The following is a 15,417-nucleotide window of genomic DNA, read 5'->3' as shown; positions in this document are numbered from 1 at the left end:
AAGAGGGTGGCAGATCTGAAATGACAACTAGTGCAGCGCCCTCAGGCACATCTTCAAAAGGCCTGCCAGAGTATCTGAGTCCCCGACTGGGAGGCTGAGGTGGACGGGAGTGGTTGGCACCATTTATAACCTCTGCTTTTTCTTTTGTAGAGCTCCTGTCTTGGAGGTCTGGAGAACTGAGGAGGCTGCTGGGGCATTAAGTGTTTTCTGGAAGCAAATGGAGCATACAGGCCTAAGGATCGTAGGGTGGCCCTCGTGTCAATGATGTCTCGTGTTCTTCTGCCCCAAGAAAAGGGAGAAGCCTTCAAATGGGAAGTCCTGGGTTGATTGTTGGACCTTGTGGAGAAGGCCGGAGAACTGGACCCAGGAACAGTGCCTCACGGTGACTGTGGAGGCCATTGTTTGGGCCAGCGAGTCAGCAGCATCCAGAGCAGCCTAGAGAGAGGTCCTGGCCATGTTCTAACCCTCTTCTAGGAGCGCTGCAAACTCCTGTCTTGAATCTTGAGGCAGGGAGTCTTTGAATTTATTCAGGGAGTGCCATAGATTAAAATCATATCTCCCCAGCAAACCTTGCTGATTGGCAATACACAGTTGGTGGCTACCCATGGAATAAACCTTTCTTCTGAAAAGGTCCAGTTTCTTAGCGTCTTTTTGTTTCAGGTAGCTCTCGACTGGCTCTGCCTGTCCCGTTTGTTAGCTGCAGACACCACCAGGGACCCAGGGGAAGGATGAGAGTACAGGTAATCGAACCTGCTTGCTGGCACATAATACTTTTTCTCTGCCCTCTTTGAGGTGGGGGCCAGAGAAGAAGTTTGCCACAGGGCCTTGACTGGTCCTATCACTGCCTCACTGATGGGTAGGGCAACTTTGGATAGAACCGCTTCAGCCAGGATATCAATAAAGCTGTGTGATGTCTCTGAGCTCCTTGATCTTCAAGCCCAGGCTTCAAGTGACCTGCTTCAGCAGGTCCTGATGGGCCTTAAAATTGTCCTGGGGAAGTAGGCTACTGGGACCCATGACAGCTTCGTTTGGGGAGGATGAGAAGAAAGCACTCCTTCCTCCTCCTCCATTAAATCCACTTGTGGCATTTCCTGGACTTCAGAATGAGGGTCAGTATCGAAGTTGGGGTCTGGTGCCGAGCAGAAAGGAGCAGTATCCCGTCTCCTGGAGGCCACCAAGTAGGAACAGTGGGAGACATGCCTTGGTACTGGGGGAAACCCCTAGGGGTTCCAATAGGACCATGGCATTGGCCAGTGACCCACCGCCTAGGTGCCCGCTAGGGGATCAGCGGTGAAGCTCAATGGGGAATAGGCTGGGTATCGATGGTGGGCTTCTGGTGATACACAGGGTTCCCCATAGACTCCGAAGAGGATTCCTCTCGGCAACCATGGTGGAAGGGTATCCACTTCCATATGGTGCTGGTATTCTAGGGACCAGCGGCGTGCCAGGGAGTGTGGGGCTTCCCCCTGGATGGTGCCAAGGAGGCGCATGACACACCCTGTTCCCTCCTGCTTTCAGACGCTAGAGCTGGTACGTGGGGTTGGAGGGACTGGAAGAGAGAGAGAGAGAAGGTCCCTAGCCTCCTGAAAAGCCTCCAGGGTCGATGGCACTGTCAGTCCATTGGTACCGCGGTGGCTCCTTGGTATCAGAGGAAGGTCCTGGCACCAGACTCAACACCTCTGGCAGAGTCAATGGTGCTGACGTGGGACCGGGGTAGAAGAGCGGCCTGGCATGGGTCTCACTCACTCTCCCCACTTGTCTCTCTTCTGCACCAGCGAGCGCCCTCTCTCGATGTGCTGCTTTTTGTGCTTCTTCCTTGGCACCAGCAATGGAGAATGGTGTTGGGGGAGTGCTTTGCACCAATGCCAAAGTACTTGGAGCCGAATCGGAGTGGCTCAGCTCTGAGACAGGTCTGAGGGCAGTTTCCATGAGGATAGATTTTAGTCTTATGTCCCGGTCCTTTTTAGTGCAGGGTCTGAAGTCCCAACAAATTTTGCATTTGTCCTTTACATGAGTTTCCCCCAAGCACTTTAAGTCACTCGACTGTAGGTCACACACAGGCATAGGTTTGCCACAAGAAGCACAAGGCTTGAAGCCTGGGGACTGGGCAAAAAGTCCTTTGACAATAGGAACTATATACACTATCACAACTTGGAAAAACTAAATGCACTATGTATGAAGAAAGAGTCTGAAATCACTGGGAAGTAACCTTGTCAGGGCAAGAAAGGATCATTCCAGCAACCGTCATGGGCTGAGGAACGGAGCGTGTGTGGGGCCGGCAGTGCCCCTTATATCAGCATATACGCACACGACTCTGGAGGGTGCTAGAGCCAGCCCAACGGATACCACTAAGGGAACAATCTCCGGCAACTGTGCATGTGGCGTGCACACACCTAGCATGAAATGGAGATGAACAAGTACTTGAAGAAGAAACAAAACCTTCACTAATAAAGTTTGCAGATGACACATGAACTGGGAGAGTGGCAATGAAGAGGACTAGTCATTGATTCAGAGTGATCTGGATTGGTTGGTAAGCTTGGTGCAAGCAAACAATGTGTGTTTTAATACGGCTAAATGCAAACGTACCCATCTAGGAACAAAGAATGTAGGCCATACTTACATGACGGAGGACTCTATACTGGGAAGCAGTGACTCCGAAAAACATTTTGGGGGGGTGGTGGATTATCAGTTGAACATGAGCTCCCACTGTGACACTGTGGCCAAAAGAGCTAATGCAATCCTTGGATGCATAAACGGGCATCTTGAGTAGGAGAGGTTATTTTACCTCTATATTTGACACTAGTGTGATTGCTGCTGGAGTACAGTGTACAGTTCTGGTGTCCACAAGTCAACAAAGATGTGGATAAATTGAAGAGGGTTCAGAAAAGAGCCACAAAAATGATCAAAGGATTAGAAAACATTCCTTATAATGAGAGACTCGAAGACCTCTACCTATTAAGTTTAACAAACAGAAGGTTAAGGGGTGACTGGATTATAGTCTATAAGTACCTACATGGGGAATATTTAATAAGAGAAGGTTACTCACTTGTGCAGTAACTGACGTTTTTTGAGATGAGTGTCCCTGTGGGTGCTCAACTCCAGCTGTTGGTGCGCCCCTGCACCTTTGCTGGGAGATTTTTACAGCAGTACTCACACGGGCCGCATACATGCAGTGCCTGCCTCGTGCGCCTGTCGTGTCTCAATAGCACACACGCGTGGTCGGGCTCCTTAGTTCCTTCTCTATTATGGAAACCACTCCAACTCCGAAGTAGAGGGGAGTAGGGTGGGTAGTGGAGCACCCACAGGGACACCCATCTCGAATAACTTCAGTTACTGTACAGGTGATTAACTTCTTCTTCTTTGAGAGATGCTCCACTGTGGGTGCTCCACTCCAGGTGACTGAAAAGCATTGTCTCTTGAGGTGGTAGGGACTTTGGAACAGGTAAGAAAAGCTGTACATAGCACAGCTCAGCCCATACGAGAATCAGTTAGGGGTCCTTGAATAAGACCATAGTGTTTTGCAAAGATGTGTTCAGAAGCTCAAGTGGTAGCCTTGCAAATATCTGCAAAGCGAATGTTACGTAGGAAAGCCACAGACGTTGACAGGGATCTCGTGGAGTGTGCTCTAATAGAAGTTGGAGGAGTCATGTTGTTCAATTGATAACAAAGGCGAATGCAACCCACTATCCAATTGGAAAGTCTCTGATTAGGGACGGCTGTACCTCTAGAGTGTTCCGCAATTGAAACAAAGCGTTTTGGGGAATTCCTAAAGGGTTTAGTCCTGTCCAAGTAAAAGGACAAAGCTTTGCGCACATCCAGTGTGTGCACTGTTAACTCAAAAGTGTTTGTATGTGGCTTAGGGAAAAAGGTAAGTAAGTGGATAGGTTCACTGATGTGAAAAGCTGAGTGCACCTTGGGAAGAAATCTGGAGTGCAGTTGAAGGGTGACTTTGTCCTTAAAAAAATATAGTGTACGGTGGATCCACCAGGAGCGCTCTGATGTCTCCTGCATGTCTGTCGGAGGTAATTGCCACTAAAAACGCAGTTTTCATGGATAGGTGCAGGAGAGAACACGTTGCTAGAGGTTCAAATGGTTGCTGCATCACGCATGTTAGGACTAAGAGATGGTCTCAAGGTGGAGTGGGTAGCTTAAATGTCTGGGTATAGGGACTGGAGGCCCTTGAGGAACCGCTTTGTGATGGGATGAGCAAAGATAGTAGTTTCCTCAGTCTTGTGGTGTCTAGAGACAAGGGTCACAGTCTACTGAGCCATTTTCATCATAAGTCGGTGAGGGAGGTGAGGAGAAGCTATCCTCCCTTGCACAGTCTCTGTTGTCTCCCAGTCTCACTGATTAATTGGGGGGGTGAGGGTAAAGGGGGGAGCCCGGGCCTGGGCCCGCCCTCTACTCCGGGCTCCAGCCCAGGGACCCTAATAGTATCAGCTATGGTAGCTGACCTTTTAGAAACATGATGTACTATTCCCTGGGCTACTTCCCCCACAGCAGCCCTCACTTCCTCAAGCTCCCCTTTACTTTTACCTCAGGGCCTCCTTCCTTGTGCCTGATATGGTGTGTACTGCTCAGCCTCTCCAACAGCGCAACTTCCTCCCACAGCTCCTGACATGCACACCCACCTGACTGACTGGGAGGCTTTTAACTAGTTTCAGCCAGCCCCTGATTGGCTTCAGGTGTCCCAATCAACCTAGCATTCTCCCTGCCTTCTGGAAAGTTCTTAATTGGCCCCAGGTGTCTTAATTGACCTGGAGCACCTGCCATTTAACTTATCCTTGTACCAGGGATTTGTTTAGCCTGGAGCTAATATATCTATCTCCCACTACTTTTCTATAGCCATCTGGCCTTGCCCCATCACATTCCTCATTGAAGAACCAGTGAGGAGCTATGCTTTGAGGTGTAGGCAGGGGTGGTGTAGTTGACTGCTTTGCTGTGATAATAGGTTTGGAAGAAGGGGCAGCAGAATCAGCGGACAAATGGACATCCTGGTAAGAAAAGTGTACCACGCCTGCCTGGGCCACTTAGCGGCTATTAGTATGACCCTGGCACAGTCTGTCTGTATTTTGAGCCACACTGTGTAGAAGTGGCATCGAGGGGAATGCATACAGTAATTTGCCACTCCATTGGATCATGAACGCGTCCCCTAAGGAGTGTTTCCCTAGGCCTGCTCTGGAGCGGGATTCCAGATACTTGGTTTTGCAGTTGCAAAAACGTCCAGTTTCGGGTAGCCCCATATTTTGAATATGTTGTGTAAGATGATCTTGTTTATCTCTCATAAGTGTTCTAGGGGAAATGCTCTGCTGAGCTCATCCGCGGTAGTGTTTAAAGAACCGGATAGGTAAGAAGCTGAAATCTGGATATTGAGTTGGATATTGAGCTTCACAGCTTCGGTGCAAAGAGAGTGGGATCGAGCTCCCTCTTTTCTCTCTATAAAAAACATGCAGGCGATGTTGTCAGTCATGATCCTGATGTTTTGGTTTTTGATGAAGGGGGAGGAATTGGAGGCAAGCGTTGCACACTGCTCGGAGTTCTGGAAGGTTTATGTGTAAAGAAGCTTCGGTAGGGGACCAAAGTCCCTGAGTGGTATGATACCCTATGTGTGCTCCCCAGCCAGTGAGGGGTGTGTCTATAGTAATTATAATGAAGGGGGAGTCCTGTAGGAATGAGACTCCGGATCAGAGATTGTGTGGAAGGGTCCATCATATGAGTGAGTCCTTGACTTTGGTAGGGATAGACAGAAGTCTGTTTAGACCGTGTACGTTTGGCCTGTAGACAGTGGTCATCCAGCCGTGGAAGCACCGCATGTAGAGGCGTGTTTCTCTGACCACAGAAGTACAAGAGGCCATATGGCCCAGAAGTTGCAGGCAGTCTCAGGCAGTGACCTGAGGGCTGTTCCGCAACTTGGTGATCAGATTTCTTATGGTGTTGAATCTGTCGAGTGCGAGAGATGTGAGTTCCGTTAATGAATCGAGGTGTGCACCTATGAACTCCAGTTGTTGGGTAGGAATCAATGTGGCCGGGCCATGCCTGGCTGTTTGGGGAGGCACAGCCTCCCCTAACCGGCCCTCCATACAATTTCAGAAACCCGATGTGGCCCTCAGGCCAAAAAGTTTGCCCGCCCCGTTCTAGTCGATGGTGTATGGATGCCTAGGGACCTGAACGTCGCTCTGGAATCCTTCATGGTATGCAACACTTTGTTGGTCTTTGTGGCAAATAATTTGTCTCCATCGAAGGGGAGATCTTCCACAGGTATTCTGAATCTCATGTGGGAAAGAAGATGTAAACCATGAGGCTCAACGCATCACGATTGCTGTCGCAGAGCCCCTCAGAGACTACAGGTTTGAATTGTTGTCTCTTGTCCTCAAGAATATCGGTAATAAAGTCCATGAGTTTCCTGTCGTTTCTGTGGTAACATTTGGCCAATAGGGCCATGTAATTAGCCACCCTGAATTGTAGTGTGCATGACACAAACTTTCTGACTGTGTAGGTCCAACCTTTTACTGTCTTTGTCAAAAGGGGTGAACAGGAGATGCTGTTTGTTCCTTTGGTTAGCTGCTTCAACTACCAGCAAATTGGGTGCTCAGTGTATGAAAAGGAACTCCGAGCCCTTGGAAGGGACATAGTATTTCCGGTCTGCTCACTTGCAGGTAGGGGTTATAGTGGCTGGTGTTTGCTAGATATTCTTGGCAGGGTCCATAATGGCTCCATTAATAGGAGGGCAATCTTAGATGCACTGGAAGGTTGCAGGATGTTGGGCAGCTCACGCTGATTTTTGGGTACTTCCTCCAGGGTAATCTTAAATTCATTAGCCACTCTTTCGAAGAGATCCTGAACATAAGAAAAATCATCCGCTGTTGTTGGAGGTGGGGATGACAGGTTAATGCTGTTTGGAAAGGTGTCAGAAGCCTCTTCTTCTGCATGCAGCACTGCAGGCTGCTCCTGTAGTTCAGTCACAGATGTATGCACATGTTCAAGAGGAGATGTGGTGTCACCTCTTCTGGGGCTGTGTTGGTCACCATGGTGTTTCCTGTATGATCCCCAGGGGCCCCAGTAATGCCACTGTCTGGGGAATGGCACGGGTGGGTCCCATCCACGGGTGTGCATACCAGGGTGGTAGGTCCTTGGAGTATGAAGACCTTGAATCTCCTGTGTCCCCTGCTGACTGGGGTCTGGAGTTGGGAGGAATGGTATGGTGAAAAACCTCCCTGAACATCGGCATCCTCATAACGAGAGAAGTGAGAGGGAATAGGAGATAGCTGTCGGGGCCGTGTTGAGAGGTCTGGTGAAGGATTAGTATCAAGCAGGGGGGATTGTAGGGTCGGTAACACCAGTAAAACCCCTGAATGAACCAACTGCGGTGCTGCAGTGTTTGCAGCCAGAGTGCATTCTGTTAGCTGCAATTGCCGTGTCTTGGGGTTGGGTGGTGCCGAATGCCACTGTGCCATAGAGGCAGGCATAGGGACTTGAGGTGCCAGTGCCGCAGTAGCAACCACACTAGGCTGTGACACAAGCAGGCTCAGCTGAGTCGGCACTGGGTCTTTCACGGTGCTGCATGAGAAGAGGCAGGCAACTTTAAGCCTGAAGCCTTGGCGTGCCTCAGAAGCAGCCGGGGTACGTGCAGTGCCAGAGGTGCCCGGCGCTTCATATGTGCTGAGCCGTGGAGTGGTTGGCACTGAGGAGACAGACCCGCTCGAAGATCGTTTGGGAAGCGGTAAGTCTTTGTGAGGCGAGGCACGTGGTCAGTTTTTTGCTGTTTTTTTAATCTTTTGCTCACCTAGGAGGGCTTTGTCTCGATGAGGAAACTGCACCCGGGTCGGAGGCAGGTCCGAGGGACTTCTCCATTAATATTAGCTTGAGCCTGAGGTCTCTGTCTTTTCGTGCCCTAGCTTTTAATTTACTACAGTGGATACATTTCTGGGGGACGTTGGACTCCCCCAAGCAGCCAACACATTGAGAGTGGCCATCTGAAAAAGGGATGGCGTCTCTGCATGCAGTGCAGCACGTAAAACCTGGTGAGCCAGTCATATTATGAACTAACTGACAAGAAAAACAGGAAGGAAGAAAAAACTGGATTTTTTTTTGGTTAGTTTTTTTTTTGAGGGACTGGGAAAGGAAAAATAAAACTTATCTAACTAAATACATGGTAAAAATGTGTAAAACTAACTAGACTAGCTAAAAGCAAAGAAGTTTTTCAGTGACTGCTGAGTTCCGTCTCAGGCTGGGGATGGTGGAGAAGGAATTGAGGAGACCGGCCGCGCACGCGTGCTATTGAGACATGGCAGGTGCGTGAGGCAGGCACCGCGCATGCATGGCCTATGCGAGTACTGCTGTAAAAATCTCTGAGCGAAGGCGCACCCACAGGGACACTCATCTCGAAGAAGAACGGGCTCTTCAATCTAGTAGAGAAAGGTAAAACACAATCCAATGGCTGAAAGTTGAAGCTAGAGAAAATTTAGACTGAAAACAAGGTGTAAATGTTTGACTGCAAGAGTAATTAACCATTGGAACAACTTACTGAGTATTATGGTGGATTCTCCATCACTGACCATTTTAAAATCAAGATTGGATGTTTTCCTAAAAGATCTGCTCTAGGAATTATTTTAGGGCAGATCTACAGCAGTGGTTCCTTCTGGCTTTGATATCTATTGATCTATGAAGTAAGACATTTTTCTCAACGTATATTTCCTGAGATAATATTTTAATTAATCTTTCCAAAAAACCTGATATGTCTATGTTATCAATATTAAGACTAACGACCATCAATTAGTGGCATCTTTTCTCCACAGATCTTACTGTGCTCTACCAACTTCACTCATTTATTATACACTGTTTATACACTAGCATCATTTCACCACTGAAATACAGCGTCCTCTGGATAGAACTTGGCAGCTGTTTAACAGCTAATAGCAACACTACACAACAGCTTAGGAGAGGAAATGGAGAATACTGAATCTAACTTCAGTCGTAATTTAAGGAGGTAGATTACAGTCATCCAAGCTGGAATCTGGCCAGAACACAGAAACTCATACAAACCCTTGCAAAAAGTTTCAGGGGAATTTTTAACCGCCATAAGAGCTTGGGATCTAAATTTAGTACCTCACCTAAAAGAGCCCTTAGTACTGAGTTGGGGCACCGGTGCACATCTCAGTCAAGCAGAGGAAGCATGCTAAATCATTAACATTTCTGGCAACATCTAAATCTCAGCAGTCCCTCTGAACATAAAGCTCCAATTCTAAGCGGAAGAGAATGGACAGTCCGTAAGGGGAACACTAAGCAATTATCCCTTATCAGAATGTTTAGACCTATCAGTATTTTGATCCATTACATTTGCAGGACCCACTCGTGGTGAAAAATGTAGTAAAGCAGATGATTCCTTACTGGCAAGAAACTCCACTCCTGAGTCTTTGGGTCATATTTTTCCACCACGTCAATAGGTGACTGCTGACTGCCAAAGCCTCCAATCACTAGCAGAACCTCGTTAGCCCCTGTAGAAAAAAAGACCAGAGTCAAGTTAATTCCTCTGCCACCAAAGGGTCACCTTTAAAGAAGCTTTTGGATCCATCCTGGAGGGATGGTCTGTGCCAGGAATGATGGGGCACAGCTGCCTCTTTAACTGAATATTGCTGTCACTGCTCTGTCTCCCTCCCCGCTCCAGACAGACAATATTCAGCCTTCCCCACACCTCAAAGCGGCTGGTGGACGGTGCATGCTCCTCCTAGCTTATTCTCACAAGAATTGTTCTCCTTTCTCATAATCTAAGCTACCCCTCAGATGCAGGCCAGAGAGAGCACCCTCCCTCATTCACCATTTCACTGTGAATGCCCTATACCCTCCTCATGCAACCACAGTTGCTGCTGTACCTACCTAGCTACCCCACTGAAGCACAGTGGGAGACCTATCCTGAAGGAAGGAAGCAAGTCAGCTACAAAATATTCATAATTAAAGGTAGAAGGGATGATTTGGGGGACGAACTATTTTCTGAAAATATTAAAATCCAAATAAAGTCATTTTCAAGTGACCATGAAGTTAATTGTGTTGAATATTTCTCCTATAAAGGAAAGAAAAGAATCATAGAATCATAGAATCATAGAATATCAGGGTTGGAAGGGACCCCTGAAGGTCATCTAGTCCAACCCCCTGCTCGAAGCAGGACCAATTCCCAGTTAAATCATCCCAGCCAGGGCTTTGTCAAGCCTGACCTTAAAAACTTCCAAGGAAGGAGATTCCACCACCTCCCTAGGCAACGCATTCCAGTGTTTCACCACCCTCTTAGTGAAAAAGTTTTTCCTAATATCCAATCTAAACCTCCCCCACTGCAACTTGAAGCCATTACTCCTCGTTCTGTCATCTGCTACCATTGAGAACAGTCTAGAGCCATCCTCTTTGGAACCCCCTTTCAGGTAGTTGAAAGCAGCTATCAAATCCCCCCTCATTCTTCTCTTCTGCAGGCTAAACAATCCCAGCTCCCTCAGCCTCTCCTCATAAGTCATGTGTTCTAGACCCCTAATCATTTTTGTTGCCCTTCGCTGGACTCTCTCCAATTTATCCACATCCTTCTTGTAGTGTGGGGCCCAAAACTGGACACAGTACTCCAGATGAGGCCTCACCAATGTCGAATAGAGGGGGACGATCACGTCCCTCGATCTGCTCGCTATGCCCCTAAGTATACATCCCAAAATGCCATTGGCCTTCTTGGCAACAAGGGCACACTGCTGACTCATATCCAGCTTCTCGTCCACTGTCACCCCTAGGTCCTTTTCCGCAGAACTGCTGCCTAGCCATTCGGTCCCTAGTCTGTAGCGGTGCATTGGATTCTTCCGTCCTAAGTGCAGGACCCTGCACTTATCCTTATTGAACCTCATCAGATTTCTTTTGGCCCAATCCTCCAATTTGTCTAGGTCCTTCTGTATCCTATCCCTCCCCTCCAGCGTATCTACCACTCCTCCCAGTTTAGTATCGTCCGCAAATTTGCTGAGAGTGCAATCCACACCATCCTCCAGATCATTTATGAAGATATTGAACAAAACCGGCCCCAGGACCGACCCCTGGGGCACTCCACTTGACACCGGCTGCCAACTAGACATGGAGCCATTGATCACTACCCGTTGAGCCCGACAATCTAGCCAGCTTTCTACCCACCCTATAGTGCATTCATCCAGCCCATACTTCCTTAACTTGCTGACAAGAATACTGTGGGAGACCGTGTCAAAAGCTTTGCTAAAGTCAAGAAACAATACATCCACTGCTTTCCCTTCATCCACAGAACCAGTAATCTCATGATAAAAGGCGATTAGATTAGTCAGGCATGACCTTCCCTTGGTGAATCCATGCTGGCTGTTCCTGATCACTTTCCTTTCATGCAAGTACTTCAAGATTGATTCTTTGAGGACCTGCTCCATGATTTTTCCAGGGACTGAGGTGAGGCTGACTGGCCTGTAGTTCCCAGGATCCTCCTTCTTCCCTTTTTTAAAGATTGGCACTACATTAGCCTTTTTCCAGTCATCCGGGACTTCCCCGGTTCGCCACGAGTTTTCAAAGATAATGGCCAATGGCTCTGCAATCACAGCCGCCAATTCCTTCAGCACTCTCGGATGCAACTCGTCCAGCCCCATGGACTTGTGCACGTCCAGCTTTTCTAAATAGTCCCTAACCACCTCTATCTCCACAGAGGGCTGGCCATCTCTTCCCCATTTTGTGATGCCCAGCGTAGCAGTCTGGGAGCTGTCCTTGTTAGTGAAAACAGAGGCAAAAAAAGCATTGAGTACATTAGCTTTTTCCACATCCTCTGTCACTAGGTTGCCTCCCTCATTCAGTAAGGGTCCCACACTTTCCTTGGCTTTCTTCTTGTTGCCAACATACCTGAAGAAACCCTTCTTGTTACTCTTGACATCTCTCGCTAGCTGCAGCTCCAGGTGCGATTTGGCCCTCCTGATTTCATTCCTACATGCCCGAGCAATATTTTTATACTCTTCCCTGGTCATATGTCCAACCTTCCACTTCTTGTAAGCTTCTTTTTTATGTTTAAGATCCGCTAGGATTTCACCGTTAAGCCAAGCCGGACGCCTGCCATATTTACTATTCTTTCGACTCATCGGGATGGTTTGTCCCTGTAACCTCAACAGGGATTCCTTGAAATACAGCCAGCTCTCCTGGACTCCTTTCCCCTTCAAGTTAGTCCCCCAGGGGATCCTGGCCATCCGTTCCCTGAGGGAGTCGAAGTCTGCTTTCCTGAAGTCCAGGGTCCGTATCCTGCTGCTTACCTTTCTTCCCTGCGTCAGGATCCTGAACTCAACCAACTCATGGTCACTGCCTCCCAGATTCCCATCCACTTTTGCTTCCCCCACTAATTCTACCTGGTTTGTGAGCAGCAGGTCAAGAAAAGCGCCCCCCCTAGTTGGCTCCTCTAGCACTTGCACCAGGAAATTGTCCCCTACGCTTTCCAAAAACTTCCTGGATTGTCTATGCACCGCAGTATTGCTCTCCCAGCAGATATCAGGAAAATTAAAGTCACCCATGAGAATCAGGGCACGCGATCTAGTAGCTTCCGTGAGCTGCCAGAAGAAAGCCTCATCTACCTCATCCCCCTGGTCCGGTGGTCTATAGCAGACTCCCACCACTACATCACTCTTGTTGCACACACTTCTAAACTTAATCCAGAGACACTCAGGTTTTTCTACAGTTTCGTACCGGAGCTCTGAGCAGTCATACTGCTCCCTTACATACAGTGCTACTCCCCCACCTTTTCTGCCCTGCCTGTCCTTCCTGAACAGTTTATAACCATCCATGACAGTACTCCAGTCATGTGAGTTATCCCACCAAGTCTCTGTGATTCCAATCACATCATAGTTCCTTGACATTACCAGGACCTCCAGTTCTCCCTGCTTGTTTCCAAGGCTTTGTGCATTCGTATATAAGCACTTGAGATAACCTGTTGATCGCCCCTCATTCCCAGTATGAGGCAGGAGCCCTCCCCTCACAGACATTTCTGCCTGTGCTTCCTCCCGGTATCCCTCTTTCCCACTTACCTCAGGGCTTTGGTCTCCTTCCCCCGGTGAACCTAGTTTAAAGCCCTCCTCACTAGGTTAGCCAGCCTGCTGGCAAAGATGCTCTTCCCTCTCTTCGTAAGATGGAGCCCGTCTCTGCCCAGCACTCCTCCTTCATGGAACACCATCCCATGGTCAAAGAATTCAGTGCCCTTTTTGCTTCTTTATCATGCATAAGGAAGGCCTGAAAGGATTTTTCCTGACTGTTCTGTTTAGCTTAGAAATATCAAGAATATCACGTTTCCTCTTCCATTTTTTCTGGAGGTCTCTTGGAGGCCCAGACTACTGGAATGGGAGCCTGTTAAGCCCCTACTTAAAGGGGAGCAGTGCTGGATCTTTAACAAGGAAGATTATTTTCTCTCCAATGTTTGTCAGGAGTTTAAGTAAATAAATACATCAAAGAACAGTGTAATCGTTTCAAAATATGTTCCCCCACTCAGTTGCCCAGTTTCACCTCCTTGCTACTCGTAAGATCATCATCCTACTACTTCCCCAGTTTTTCATAATACTGCCAAGTAAAACAGGAATAGCCAAGCCCTGAAAAGAAAAAATCCTAAATATTCTGCCTAATCCTTCCTTCTACATCAAAGAGAAGGAAAAAAAATCAAACTATTTCTTTCCTTTGCAGTCACCTTAAAACTATGTAAACAAGCAAATGATTTTGAACCATGTATTATATCCCAAAGCTCCACAGAGCTCTATCTCGTTTCTGTCTGATTTTCATTTTTGTTGCCCTCCGCTGGACTCTCTCCAATTTTTCCACATCCTTCTTGTAGTGTGGGGCCCAAAACTGGACACAGTACTCCAGATGAGGCCTCACCAATGTCGAATAGAGCGGCACGATCACGTCATAGAATCACAGAGTCATAGAATCATAGAACATTAGGGTTGGAAGAGACCTCAGGAAGTCATCTAGTCCAAAGCCCTTCTCAAAGCAGGACCAACCCCAACTAAATCATCCCAGCCATGGCTTTGTCAAGCCAGGCCTTAAAAACCTCTAAGGATGGAGATTCCACCACCTCCCTAGGTAACCATTCCAGTGCTTCACCACCCTCCTAGTGAAATAGTGTTTCCTAATATCCAACCTAGAACTCCCCCATTGAAACTTGAGACCATTGCTTGTTGTTCTGTCATCTGCCACCACTGAAAACAGCCTAGCTCCATCCTCTTTGGAACCCCCTTCAGGTAGTTGAAGGCTGCTATCAAACCCCCCTCATTCTTCTCTTCCACAGACTAAATAAGCCCAGTCCCCTCAGCCTCTCCTCACAAGTCATGTGCCCCAGCCCCCTAATAATTTTCGTTGCCCTCCACTGCATTCTCTCCAATTTGTCCACATCCTTTCTGTAGTGGAGGGCCCAAAACTGGACACGATACTCCAGATGTGGCCTCACCAGTGCCGAATAGAACGGAATAATCCCTTCCCTCCATCTCCTAGCAATGCTCCTACTAATGCAGCCCAATATGCCATTAGCCTTCTTGGCAACAAGGGCACAGTGTTGACTCATATCCAGCTTCTCGTCCACTGTAATCCCCAGGTCCTTTTCTGCAGAACTGCAGCTTAGCCAGTCAGTCCCCAGCCTGTAGCAGTGCATGGGATTCTTCCGTCCTAAGTGCAGGACTCTGCACTTGTCCTTGTTGAACCTCATCAGATTTCTTTTGGCCCAATCCTCCAATTTGTCTAGGTCACTCTGGACCCTATCCCTACCCTCCAACGTATCTACTTCTACTTCTCCCCCCATCTTAGTGTCATCTGCAAACTTGCTGAGGGTGCAATCCATCCCATCATCCAGATCATTAATGAAGATATTGAACAAACCCGACCCCTGGGGCACTCCGCTTGATACCAGCTGCCAACTAGACATCGCGCCATTGATCACTATCCATTGAGCCCGACGATCTAGCCAGCTTTCTATCCACCTTATAGTCCATTCATCCAAGCCATACTTTTTTAACTTGCTGGCAAGAATACTGTGGGAGACTGTATCAAAAACTTTGCTAAAGTCAAGGTATATCACGTCCACCGTTTCCCCCATATCCGCAGAGCCAGTTATCTCATCATAGAAGGCAATCAGGTTAGTCGGGCATGACTTGCCCTTGGTGAATCCATGTTAACTGTTCCTGATCACCTTTCTCTCCTCCAAGTGCTTCAAAATGGATTCCTCGAGGACCTGCTCCATGATGTTTCCGGGGATTGAAGTTCCCCAGAATCTCCTTCTTCCCTTTTTAAAAGATTTGCACTACATTTGCCTTTTTCCAATTGTCCAGGACCTCTCCAATTGCCACAAGTTTTCAAAGATAATGGCCAATGGCTCTGCAATCACATCAGCCAACTCCCTCAGCATCCTCGGATGCATTAGATCTGTAC

General features: G+C 48.0%; 1 protein-coding gene across 3 annotated transcripts in view; it reads right to left on the bottom strand.

Annotated features, from left to right (window-relative positions):
- Positions 1-15,417, bottom strand: part of KLHL12 (kelch like family member 12) — a 105,478-nt gene that overhangs the window by 46,514 nt on the left and 43,547 nt on the right. For all 3 annotated transcript variants that reach the window (XR_013348545.1, XM_077839477.1, XM_077839476.1), the window contains exon 6: positions 9,388-9,494. Coding sequence is in view for 2 of the 3 variants with exons in the window: in XM_077839477.1 (XP_077695603.1) it covers positions 9,388-9,494 (107 nt within the window). In the remaining variant the exon portion in view is untranslated. The remainder of the gene's footprint in view (positions 1-9,387; positions 9,495-15,417) is intronic.

The sequence above is a fragment of the Eretmochelys imbricata genome, chromosome 21 (genome assembly GCF_965152235.1).
Source record: "Eretmochelys imbricata isolate rEreImb1 chromosome 21, rEreImb1.hap1, whole genome shotgun sequence".
Lineage (NCBI taxonomy): Eukaryota > Metazoa > Chordata > Testudines > Cheloniidae > Eretmochelys > Eretmochelys imbricata.
The sequence above is the reverse complement of the archived record's forward strand: the minus strand, read 5'-3'. Positions and strand labels throughout refer to the sequence as shown.